The sequence below is a fragment of the Rhincodon typus genome, chromosome 11 (genome assembly GCF_021869965.1).
Source record: "Rhincodon typus isolate 14 chromosome 11, sRhiTyp1.1, whole genome shotgun sequence".
In the NCBI taxonomy this organism is placed as follows: domain Eukaryota; kingdom Metazoa; phylum Chordata; class Chondrichthyes; order Orectolobiformes; family Rhincodontidae; genus Rhincodon; species Rhincodon typus.
This window is the reverse complement of record NC_063342.1, coordinates 42,843,934-42,855,891: the sequence shown is the minus strand read 5'-3', so window position 1 is coordinate 42,855,891 and position 11,958 is coordinate 42,843,934. Positions and strand designations below refer to the sequence as shown.

At 37.7% G+C, this 11,958-nt stretch overlaps 1 protein-coding gene across 1 annotated transcript; it reads right to left on the bottom strand.

The window, feature by feature from the left end:
• Window positions 1-4,946: 4,946 nt before the first annotated feature.
• On the bottom strand, window positions 4,947-11,944 carry dynlt3 (dynein light chain Tctex-type 3). The gene is made up of 5 exons (XM_020527708.2): window positions 11,771-11,944; window positions 11,000-11,041; window positions 9,838-9,961; window positions 8,431-8,508; window positions 4,947-7,765 (listed from the first exon to the last, which is right to left on the bottom strand). Exons 1-5 carry the CDS (start codon window positions 11,795-11,797, stop codon window positions 7,689-7,691), a joined length of 348 nt encoding a protein of 115 aa, XP_020383297.1. The 5' UTR covers window positions 11,798-11,944; the 3' UTR covers window positions 4,947-7,688.
• Window positions 11,945-11,958: the final 14 nt, after the last annotated feature.

Below are 11,958 nucleotides of genomic sequence, written 5' to 3'. Positions count from 1 at the left end.
CCCAACAATCCACCAACCAAAAAAATGAAAGTCACCACATTATAGCATTTTATAGGTGTCTCTTGTATTCTTTGATGGGAATATATAGAGTCATAGAGCTGTATAGCACAGAAACAGACCATTCAGTCCAACTCATCCATGCCAACCAGATATCCTAAATCAATCTAGTCCCATTTGCCAGCATTTGGTCCATCTCGCTCTAGACTCTTCCTATTCATGTACCCATCAAGATGCCTTTTAAATGTTGTAATTTCACCAGCCTCCACCACTTCCTCTGGCAGCTTATTCCATACGAGCACCACATTATGTGTGAAATAGTTGTCCCTTAGGTCCCTTTCAAACCTTTCTCCTCTCACCTTAAACCTATGCCCTCTAGTTTTGGACTTCCCTACCTTGGGAAAAGGACCTTGACTATCCACCCAATTCATGCCCCTCGTGATTTGATAAATCTCTATAAGGTCACCATTCAGTCTCTGACACTCGAGGGAAAATAGCCCCAGCCTGTTCAGCCTCTCCCTGTAGCTCAAACACTCCAACCCAGCAACATCCTTGTAAATCTTTTCTGGATGCTTTCATGTTTACCAACATCTTTCCTGTAGCAAAGAGACGAAAACTGACTGCAATATTCTAAAAGTGCCACAATATGACTTCCCAACCTCGATACTCAATGCATCAACTAATAAAGGCAAGTGGACCAAATGCCTTCTTAACTACCCTATCTACCGGCGACTCCATTTTCAATGAACTCTGAACCTGTACCTCAAGTCTCTTTGCTCGGCCACACTCCCTAGGACTCTACCATTAAGCATATAAGTCCTGCCCTGATTTGCATTTCCAAAATACAGCACCTCAGATTTATCTAAATTAAACTCCATCTGCCACTCCTCAGCCCATCAGTTCAACGTCCCATTGTACTCTTAGATAACTTTCATCGCTGACCATTCCACCACCAATTGTGGTGTCATGTGTAAATTTACTAACCATACCTCCTATATTCATATCCAAATCATTTATATGACAAAAAGCAGCGAACCCAGCACTGATCCTTGTGGCACACCACCGGTCACAGGCCTCCAATGTCAAAAATAACCGTCCACCACCACCCTCTGTCTCCTACCTTCAAGTCAGTTCTGCATCCAAATGACTGGCTCTCCCTGGATTCCTTGTGATCTAACTACGCTGACCAGTCTACCATGCAAAACATTGTCGAACACCTTGCTGAAGTCCTTATAGACAACGTCCTCTGCTCTACCTTCAATCTTCTTTGTCACTTCTTCAAAAAAATCAATCAAGTTAGTGAGACAAAATGTCCCACACCCAAAGCTATGTTGACTATCTCTAATCAATTCTTACCTTACTAAATACCTGTAAATTCTGTCCCTCAGAATTCCACCCAACAACTTACCCAGCACTGACATCAGGCTTACCAGTCTATAATTCTCTGGCTTTGCCTTACCACCTTTCTTAAATAATAGATATTAAGTGACGTTAGCCACCCTACAGTCTTCCAGTACCTCACCCTTGGCTATTGATGATACAAATATCTCAAGGTCAAAAATCATATGACACCATGTTATTTCCAACAGTATTATTTGAAGACAAACTTTCAGAGTCTCATTCCTTCAGGTGTCAGTGGGAGAGGTGGCATCAGACACAGAATTTATAAGCAAAAGGTCAAAGGGTCATAGAACAAATGCAAATGTATTGACCAAACCTAAGATGGTTGTTAAATTTTTAATCAGGTAGAAAGGATTAATATGCAAATCCTAGAATTTCTTACAAGTCACTGATTCAAGATAACTAAAGGTTTTATCAGTATCCAAAAGTGACATCTCAGATCAGACAATGCAATTTAGGTCTGAGGCCTTGTTTAAAATCTGGTTGTGTATTAACTTTGACTCAGACTGGTTTTATTACCAAAATAGGAATTTATACAATGCCACATTGAATGTCTACAAATTGTGCGCTTTTTGAACAAACTAGAACGTATCTGCAAATGCAAATTTACCCCATAGATTTATACTTGTACGTGTGTGTGTGTGTGAGTGAGAGGAGAGAGAGAGTGCGCGTGCTTGAGACAGGGTGTGAACATGTGCATATGTGAGAGTGTCTGTATGAGAGGGTCTGTGTTTGTGTGAGAGTGTGTGTGCGTGTATGAGAAAGGGTCTGTGTGATGTGAGAGTGTATAGTGTGGTGGGGTCACCTGTAGTACAATATGAACCTAAGATCCCAGTTGGGGCCGTCTTCATGGGTACCAAACTCGGCTATCAGCCTCTGCTCGGCAACTCTGCGTTGTGGTGTATGCAGAAATCCACCTTGGAGGCTGTTTACCCGAAAATCCAAAACCGAATGTCCTTGACCGCTGAAGTGTTCCATCCCTCAACCAGGATCTTGGGTTCAAGTTGCACTACAGGTGACCTCTCCCTCAGGCCCACGTGCACACACACACTCACACTCATACTCATACACAACCCCCCAGTCTCTCAGACCCGCACACACCCCCCCCACCCCAGTCTCTCTCAGCCCCCAATGCACTCACATACGCACATGTGTATACGTGCACACACACACAAATGGGGTGAATTTGCATTTGCAGATTTGTAATTGCAGATACATTCTATTTTGTTCAAACAGCACATGATTTGTAGACAGTCAATGTGGTATTGTATAAATTCCTACTTTGGAAATAAAACCAGTCTGACTCCAAGTTAATACATAGTCAGATTCTAAACATGGTCTCACACATCAAATGCATTGTCTGACTTAAGTATACCTCTGGTATACTTTAGTTAGCATTAAACTGCCAGTGCTGCCCATCCCTGAGCCATGTTTTTGTGATAGCTATATCCAAGTTTCAAGTTCCCAACCATGGCCTGAGTTCATCTGCCTTACCTGTCAGGCTCATGCATTGAAATAAGAGCAGTTTATCAGTCTCACCTCGTCCTCTTGCCTGCCTTGACTATTTGACTTGCTCCTCTTCTCAACTGTACCATCCTCAGTAGAGAACAATATTTTGGGGAAAAATACCAAAACTTACTAAAACTAATTAATTTGGCCAACATCTTCCTCCCTTTTTATAAAAATAAATGTCTAAGTTACAAACATAGGAAGAGCAAGCCATTCAATATTTCCATCTGTCTCTGGCATTGAGAATTCTAAATATTCACTACCCTCTAACTGAAACAATTCTTCCTCATCTCAGTGCTAAATGGATTGTCTTTATTCTCTGTCCCCTGATTCCAGACAACACAGACAAAAACAAAAACATTCTTTGTGCAACTACATCTAGTTCTTTATGGATTTTTAATGTTTCAGTGAGATCACCTTCACGCATCTAAACTCTAGAGAATAAAGGCCATTTCCTCAATCTCTCCTCAAAAGGGTATTCTAAACTTTTACAGCACTGCCTCAATGGAAAATATATCCCCCTTCAGTTCAGGGGGACTAAGATTCCACACTCATATCCCATGCATTGTCTCACCAAGGTTCTATATAATTGAAGTGACACATCTTTACTCCTGTAGTCATTAAGCATTTCAATCATTGACAGGTCAACATTGTTTTTGAAGTCTCAAGTTAAACTGGGCTGCTAATAAATAAACTCACATTCAAGTCTGTGGACATAATTATATAATTGTACAAATCCTCATTGTAACAAATTTTGGCAAAGACTACCAAGGTCTTCCACATGTGCACTATTAAGCCAAAACTCTTTGAAGCCCAAAGTAAGACTAATAACTGATTGCTCAAAAGGAATATATCAACATAATTAGATTACATGAAGTAGAGAGTCAGAGTGCAGTAGAGGCCTTTTTGCCCATCAAGTCTGTATTGCCATTCAAATGTCTTCACAAGCAGGAAAAAATACATGAGGCTCAAAACAAGTTTGCTGTCAAAACTATAATGAGGTTTTTTTTGACATTTTGCATTTTTTTGTCATTGGTAGCACAAGTAGTTAGCACATCAATGGGCAGAATCAAGAAATGGAGAGATGCTGATTTAACTCCTGTACTTGGGTTTAACAAAAGCACATTTTCTGCTATCAAAGTGTCAGACATGCATTGATGACACCTGCTGGGTGAGGAAGTTAAATATTAGCGGTATAGTTGTCAAAATGCTCTTGCATGTTTAATTTAGCCAAGGCGTAGTATTAGTAAAGAACTGCAGACTGTTAACCACTTTCCACAGGTGCAAATCCCCGAAAATAATTTTAGAAGCAAAACCAGGAAGAATGTGATAGCAGCAAGAAATGTCTCTTTGTAGTCAATCTAAATCAGAGTAAGATGTTGCTACCTAATCATTTAACTGTTTAGAATAAGGCTACTATTTTGACATCCAGTTAAATGGATAGCTTTATTAAAGTTTTTTTTAAATGGAATACAAAAAATCCTGGCTACAAAGCTTCCTGCTTAAGAAATCAGTTATAGGATGATTACGGTTTTTAAGAAAAATAACTTCAAGCTAGGAGTACCATGAAACTTAGGTTTCAGAGAATACATGAAACCTGACTTTTATAGCTTCATAACTTTTAACATATTCCTAACATTTAGTCCTCAGTATCATTATCATTCAGTACCTGTATCATGCAACATGACTATCCTCAGCAGCCTTACATAAAATTTATACAAACAGGAAGAGAAAGAACCTAAGTGCCCATTTCCTTATTGAGAAATCTAACTTTTTAGCTCTCAGCAACATTTCAATATGGTCATAGACCATAAGCAGCGATGGTGCTTTTGTAAGATGGGTATTTTGTAAATTTTTTTGAAATACGGTGCAGGGATTCTCTGCTGCATAAAGGAAACAACTGGTGCATTTAACGTACACAACATGCCAAAAAAATCATTGAGATGTTGAAGTCTGTACTATTTCATGTAGTTGGAAGAGAAACATACGTTCAATTACCTGCACAAAATGAAATAAATAAAGACACATGGACACAAACCTTAAGTTTATACAGAACATTATGGTTTAATCAGAAAACATGTATAGAAGGAAAAGGAAAACAAACAGTTAACTGATGTCAGTGATTGAAGGTATCCATAGGTAAACTTTTCTGGATAATCAAGGAAACATTATTCTTTACTGCTCTGAGAAGTAATTTTCCAGATCTTAATTACAACTTAGTATATCTGAAATTGAAATTGACATTTTAGAGATTTACCAGTGTACTACTTAAGGTCTTTATATTCATTTTGTTACTGCAGGTGACTTCCAGGCACTGCCACTGCCACTGCCACAGGTATCTACTAGTGATTGAGAGCAAAAGGGTTCTAAAGATTTCTGGTTGGATAAAAGACTACCCAGTAAAAGCACTGTTCAGCTTAGAGAGACTAATGGAATCAAGGATGTTAAAGCTGCAAAAGCAGTTTTATTAATTGCACTATAGATCACTTCATTCATGCTTTAAGAATCAAAATTACTGTTCTTTCAGAATTCCAAGTTTGCCATGTTAATAGTGGAAGCAACTGTTTAAAATAATTTTTAGCCTTTAGCCTACAACAGTGGTTGAGCTCTAAACAAAAACTAAATGGCATAAAACCCAGTCAACCATGACACAACTGGTCCAACTCAGTTCAGACATTTGCTTGTGAGTTCAAGCACCATTCCAAAGACTGAGCATGACATTCTGAGCAGACATTTCCACATTGAGAGACTGCTGCATTGCTTGGGATACAGTCTTTTGTATGAGATATTAAAGCAAGGCACCACCTTTCCTCTAAACCGATAATAAAAGATCACACGCTATTATTTCCGGTGTTATGTCCAATGTTTATTCTCAATCAACATAACCAAAAAGACATTAGCTCGTCATTACTAAACTGTTGTTTCTGGGACCCTGCTGTGAGCAAGTTGGCTGCTGCATTTCCTTCATTACAACAGTGTAACACTTCAGAAAGTACTTCGTTAATATCCAGAAGCAATGAAAGGTGATATTTAAATTCAAGTTGTTCCTTTCTGTTAGGCCACCATGAAAACTACTATTTAATGTATTTGTAGTTATCGGCTTTTGATCAATTTAATTAAACAAATTCAAGATCCAATCATTAGCCACACATTGTCACCCACACAATTTTTCGCTGAAGTTGTTTACGTGTCAACAATTAAATTGAAATACAATAACTTTTAGATTAATTTTTTTCACCACTGAAATATCTTCCTATGTACGTCATCTTTCACACAATTAATATGTTTACAAAATTAGTCACAGCAAAATATTTTAATGTTGAATACAAAATATTAGTTCTGCTCTCATCCAGATTTAATCTGATTGATTTGACTGTAGTTATATTCTTTAATATAGTTAACATAATTTTATTGAATGCCATTCTGTCAATATTGAACAAAGGAAAATCCCCAGTCTTTTTTAAAAACAGCATTCGAATTTCTACACCCAGTTTTAAAAGAGAATTATAGTTCAAATGCAATACCTTTCTTTAAAAAGACTTCACCCTTTAATATCAGAGGAAAATTTTATTTACAATTTAGTGCAGGAAATTACTGAACATTAAAGCAATGTTTTGATTACTATATTGTATTTCACCTTGCTTAAGTGAAAACGACAACTTTACCTGATAGCATATGATGTATATGTAGTGTGAAGCATTTCCAACTCATTACACACTGTAAGGAGTGTGTAAACTGTAAAGCAACATGCTGCTTCAGTGAGGGATGCAGGGGTCTCTCAATACCCAACTTAGTCAGTTACTAATTAAGAAAGCTGTTAAAATATCAAAGGTGTAACTATTACATCATGCAGCAGTTATAATGGCCCAATTCATTCATGGGGAAAATTCAATTGGCATTTAAATTTGATTCAGACTCTGTTTTTAATCCCAACATCACATCTTTAGATACCTAAACAATGCTAGTTACCATATTTCATAATGTCAACATATTCAAATATTCAGAACTTTGATCTACTACGCTGCAAACATTGTATTTTGTCAAGCATCAAACATCATATATTAAACATCAGTAATTTTTAAATTTTACAGAATGAACAAGATAATCTCTCAAACATCTAAAAAGAAATGGATTATTTTATCCAGTCAAGTTCTTCTTCTGGAAACTTTCTTTCAAATCAAAAATGCATGATTTGGAAAATAAAAACCAGATAAAATAAGGAAACGTGAATTTTGCATAACTAACTAATTTCACTGTAGTTTTAATATTATCTAGGAAACAGACTGTTTGATTCAGCCAGATGTAGACTGCAGCAAAGAGTTGATAGTTGATTAAACAGCATATACAACAGGTTATTTGAACTGACCTACATCAGTTGTCTATTACAACACAATAAGGTAACAATTAAATCCAATCTTCCAAATGGCAAAGATTGATGAAAATTAGCTGTATTTTTGCTGATGAAATCTCTATAGTGGATACTTTTTCCACAGCATGAATATAGTGCAATGAAATAGAAAGCAAAAGCCAGTTCTGGTGATGCTTAGTGGATGTTTAAATCAAAGTCAGGAGTCCATTAAAAATAGTATGGATTAAACAAGATGTAACCTTGTAAGGAATGGATTTCTGCTTTGTACCTCTTGATTAAATGTACACTATTATGCCTCATCCACAAACAATGCATGCTAGTCCTAATTTACAAATAAATGGTCTCTCTCTTATATACACATGTTAAGAGTTGGTGTTTAGGGATGGCAATGCAGACAAGTACATCCTGTACATCACAGCATAAGGCTGACGGCAAAAACACTGATGACACAATACATGGTCCTGTTTTCCCATCTCACGGTACAGCTTCCTACAAAAAAAGATTGCATGCATTAGTCCATACAAATTTATGCAGATTTAATATAATGCAGATAAAATATAATAGCTTATAGTATTACAGACTGTATCTTAAGTGAAACCACATTAGAAAATATGCACTAATTACAGCAGTTTATACTTTGAGTTCATGAATGGAAAGGATATATGCTAAACTCTTGTTTTCAAAATACAGTAGTCAATTCAGTTGACTAGGGATGAAACAGCTGTACATTTTTTAAAAAGATGATCTGCTAAGGACACATGCCATGGGTTGATTTGTGATTTATTGTATCTAATCAATCACACACATCCACTTTGGCATGACAATTGCTTTCCAGTCTTAGCAAAGTTTTAGTACACGTTCGCCTCTCAGAAAACAGAAAAACTGAATTTCTCACTGAAGTAAAATGCCACTAGATTGGTCTGACATCCATCAGTTTCGATCAGTTGTCTGAATTAACTATCTTCTCCTATCATGCACAATATTATAATTTAGTATTCAAACCAACATATCAGACCTAATCTATTATTTAATAGAATCAATAGACTTTGCTTTGAAACACATGTTAATTTTGATTAAAGCACCAATTTTTAATGCATGCTCTGGCTTTAGAAATCTTTACAGCAAATGTTAAATATTAACACAGCAAGACTTACCATCAGTGTTGCTATCCCAGTAACATGAACTTGCTGTATGGAGACCAGCTCCACTTTTCTGCATTATCGCACAAGTCACTAGAATTATCAATACATCATAATTCACTGTGAGAATATTTTTTCAGACTAACAAACATACAAAGTAGAGAATATTTCTTTTATCTAAATGCTAGTTCTCTATTCTAACTTGGGAAGTTGGCATCCTGACAAGTTGTGTATTTATTGCCTGTCCTTTTTGGCCCTGTAAATTTCTAAGTGGATTTTATCCCTGAACAAATGGCACTGATTTGATACAACTGAGTGATTTTCAGATCACCTACAAAGTCAATTAACTTGGTATAACAGTTGTTATACAATACAGAGGTCAGAATTGATAAAGACACTAACATCCTGATAGGTTATTAGTGAAAAATCAATAATTTCATGGTCACTTTTACCAACTTTTTATAGGCAGTTCTGTTGATCTGCGTTCAAATTCTCAAACTACAATGGTGGGATTGCAACTAGCAGTCTCTGGATTATTAGTTAGAAACTTAATCACAACATCATTTTTACCTATCTTGTTCATAGCAACTCAAACATGGAAAAACATTCAAAAATATTCAACAATGTGCAGAGAATTTATAGAAGCACAGCTTAGTTTAACAACACATTTACAACTGTAATGCTGAGAGTAATCAATGGAAGGTAACAGTTGGCTGGAAGAAGCTCAGCACTGAAGTCCAAGGCCAGGTCTCACATCAAACTGAATTTCACACAAAAAAAAAGTACTGTAAGTTGCAGAATCATTTTTCTGTACAGGATAAGCAATGGAGGGCTTAAAAATAAAACAGCTGGAAGTTCATTGAACCATTAGAAATGAGGGAAAATTTTCAGTTTTAAGTCTTTCACAAAGCAGTCCTTTAAAATATAGTTTTAAGTAGTTTCAATGTTAGACAAATACATCTGCTTTCATTTTATTTATCTCATTCAGGTCAAAAATTCAAGAAGATTACGAAGCCACCAAGATAAATTAGCATTTATTCCAGACCAACATGATAGAAGTACCTGAATGATTTCATCCTAGTACATACTACTGAAAATTAGTCACCAAATCAAAGTTGAATTGTCAAACCAGTAACACTTATGCATACAAAGTAAAAGTATACGTTATGTAATGCTCATCTCAATTTTGTCTCATCTTTCTTAAAATTGTGAAAGTCAAACCAGGAATAATAGCAAGAAAGAAAATACTAGTAAACATCTTTCCAGGATTATAAAGTCAGCCTCACACGGTACTAAGACATTCTTATCCTGAAGTCTTCTCCCTACTTCAAGATGATGTAAGTAAGGTAAACAAATCTTATCAGCTTAATATCAATTTGTGTCTCCATAAAAATGCTGTTTTTTTTATTACAGAATACTCACCAACGTATTTAAACGGTTTTCCCATTTTAACCAAATGCATCAGGGATTGTTCAACTACAGCTGCAGTCCACTGATTGATCTTGCTGTGATTATAATCAACCCCTCCAATAATATTGTCAACGCACTGAAAACAAATCACTGAAATTAACTGCATATTATGGCTTAAAGATTTCTGCTAATATGCTTTACATACATTTGTAGGCATTCATTCAACACAGGATGATGACATTCTACTCTGATTAAAGATTAAATTTCAAGGAGAAAGGCAAACTTAAGTTGACTAACAGAACTACACAGTATTATTAGATAGCAACAATAAGAAAAGCCATCAAGGAAGTCCTACATCAGCCATTGAGGAAGGCATTATAGTACACACTGCATCATCCCCAACATCCCATTGTTCCTTACAGTTACTCCAGAGTGTTTTTAATCTTCACCAATACATCAAGACATACATTCTATCTGTTCCTCAGAAACAATGATCAAAACATACTAACAAAATGCTTAATCTTACTTGCACTGAATCAACCCCAATCCATCTAGTTGGCATGCTTTAACCTGTGGTAACTTCCCAATTATAAATTTTCAATGCCACTTAAAAAGGACACTGGGGTCTCCAAAAATCATACTTTATTCAACAGAGACTGGAATCTTTTAAACATGCTAACTCAAAATCCCTCAGATGCACAATGAGATTAGGAATAGCCTTTGAAGGATCAGTTACATCTAATTCAACCAATGTCCCTACCTCTGAACCAGGAGATCTCAGTTTAAGTCCCACTTGCTCCAGCAGTATGCAACAGCACCTTTGAAGAGGCTGACTAGAACTATCTAGAATGCTAAGCTAAATACAGATTGTCTTGTTAAACAAAGCACTATTTACAGACAGCCTTCAGATTCAGAAGGGAAGCCACATCTCAGCCCAACATCAGACATCACAGACATTAAAAACCGGAAGAACTGCGAATGCTTTAAATCAGAACAAAAACAGAACTTGCTGGAAAAGCTCAGCAGGTCTGGCAGCATCTGTAAAGAAAAAATCAGAGTTAATGTTTCAGATCCAGTGACCCTTCCTCATCACAAGACATTAAACATTGCTTTATTTCTAAATTCACCTATTTTAATGCAGCCTCTTACACTAAACATAAGCTTATGGACTTACCTCTTTGACAATATTGCTGGTTTCATCTGCATTGAAGGAAATCTGCAAACAAACAAATTTTAGTGATAAATGTGACATCAGAAAAGTCACCTATTGATAGCAACCTAGCTTACCTAAAAGCGATCATAAATAATTTTGGGGAATTGGGGAACAATCAGGATATGCTGGGGAAGAGAGGGACACGAAGTCATGTAGGGGTAATGAGATTGGGCCATGGGGAGGGAGGGAAAGAGACTGTTGAGAGTAGGGGATTGGGGAGGGTTTTAGGGCTGGTTTGGGATGAGGAAAGGTTGTGTGGGGAATGCTTGTGTGAGGAGTGGGAAAGGTTTTTGTCTGGGAGGGTGGAAACAGTTTTTTGTGTGTGGAGTGTGGGGTTTTTGTGTAATGGGAGTGGGGATGGGGATGGTATTGGGTGAGGAGGGTGTTGTATAAGGGGGTGAGGAGGGTATTGGGTAAGGGGGGTGAGGAGGGTATTGGGTAAGGGGATGTGAGAAGGGTGTTGTATAAGGGGGGTGAGGAGGGTGTTGTATAAGGGGGGGAGGGACGGTATTGGGTAAGGAGGATGAGGAGGGTGTTGTGTGAGGGGGGTAGAGAGTGATTTTGTCGGGGGGGGGGGCGTAGGGAAGACAGAAACTATCAGCGGCCGACATTTTCCTGATGATGATAGCCGCCGCCCTGACCAGGGTGGATCTCGGCTTCAGGCGGCTCTCAGCCCTCTCCGGCCGCATTGAAACGTCACCGAGCCAGCCATCAAGTGCGACTGCAACTCACCTCCTCCCCAGCCGGATACTCCTCCATCCTCAGGATCACACTGTTTCCCCTGAGTCGCTGCCTCTCCCTCTCACCGCCACCTGACGTCGGCCCGCAACATAGACAGCTGACGTAAGGACGGTCTGTAGGAAATCTCACTCCCGCCCCCTGGAGATCGGGAGGACCTCTCACTCCCGCCCCCTGGAGAT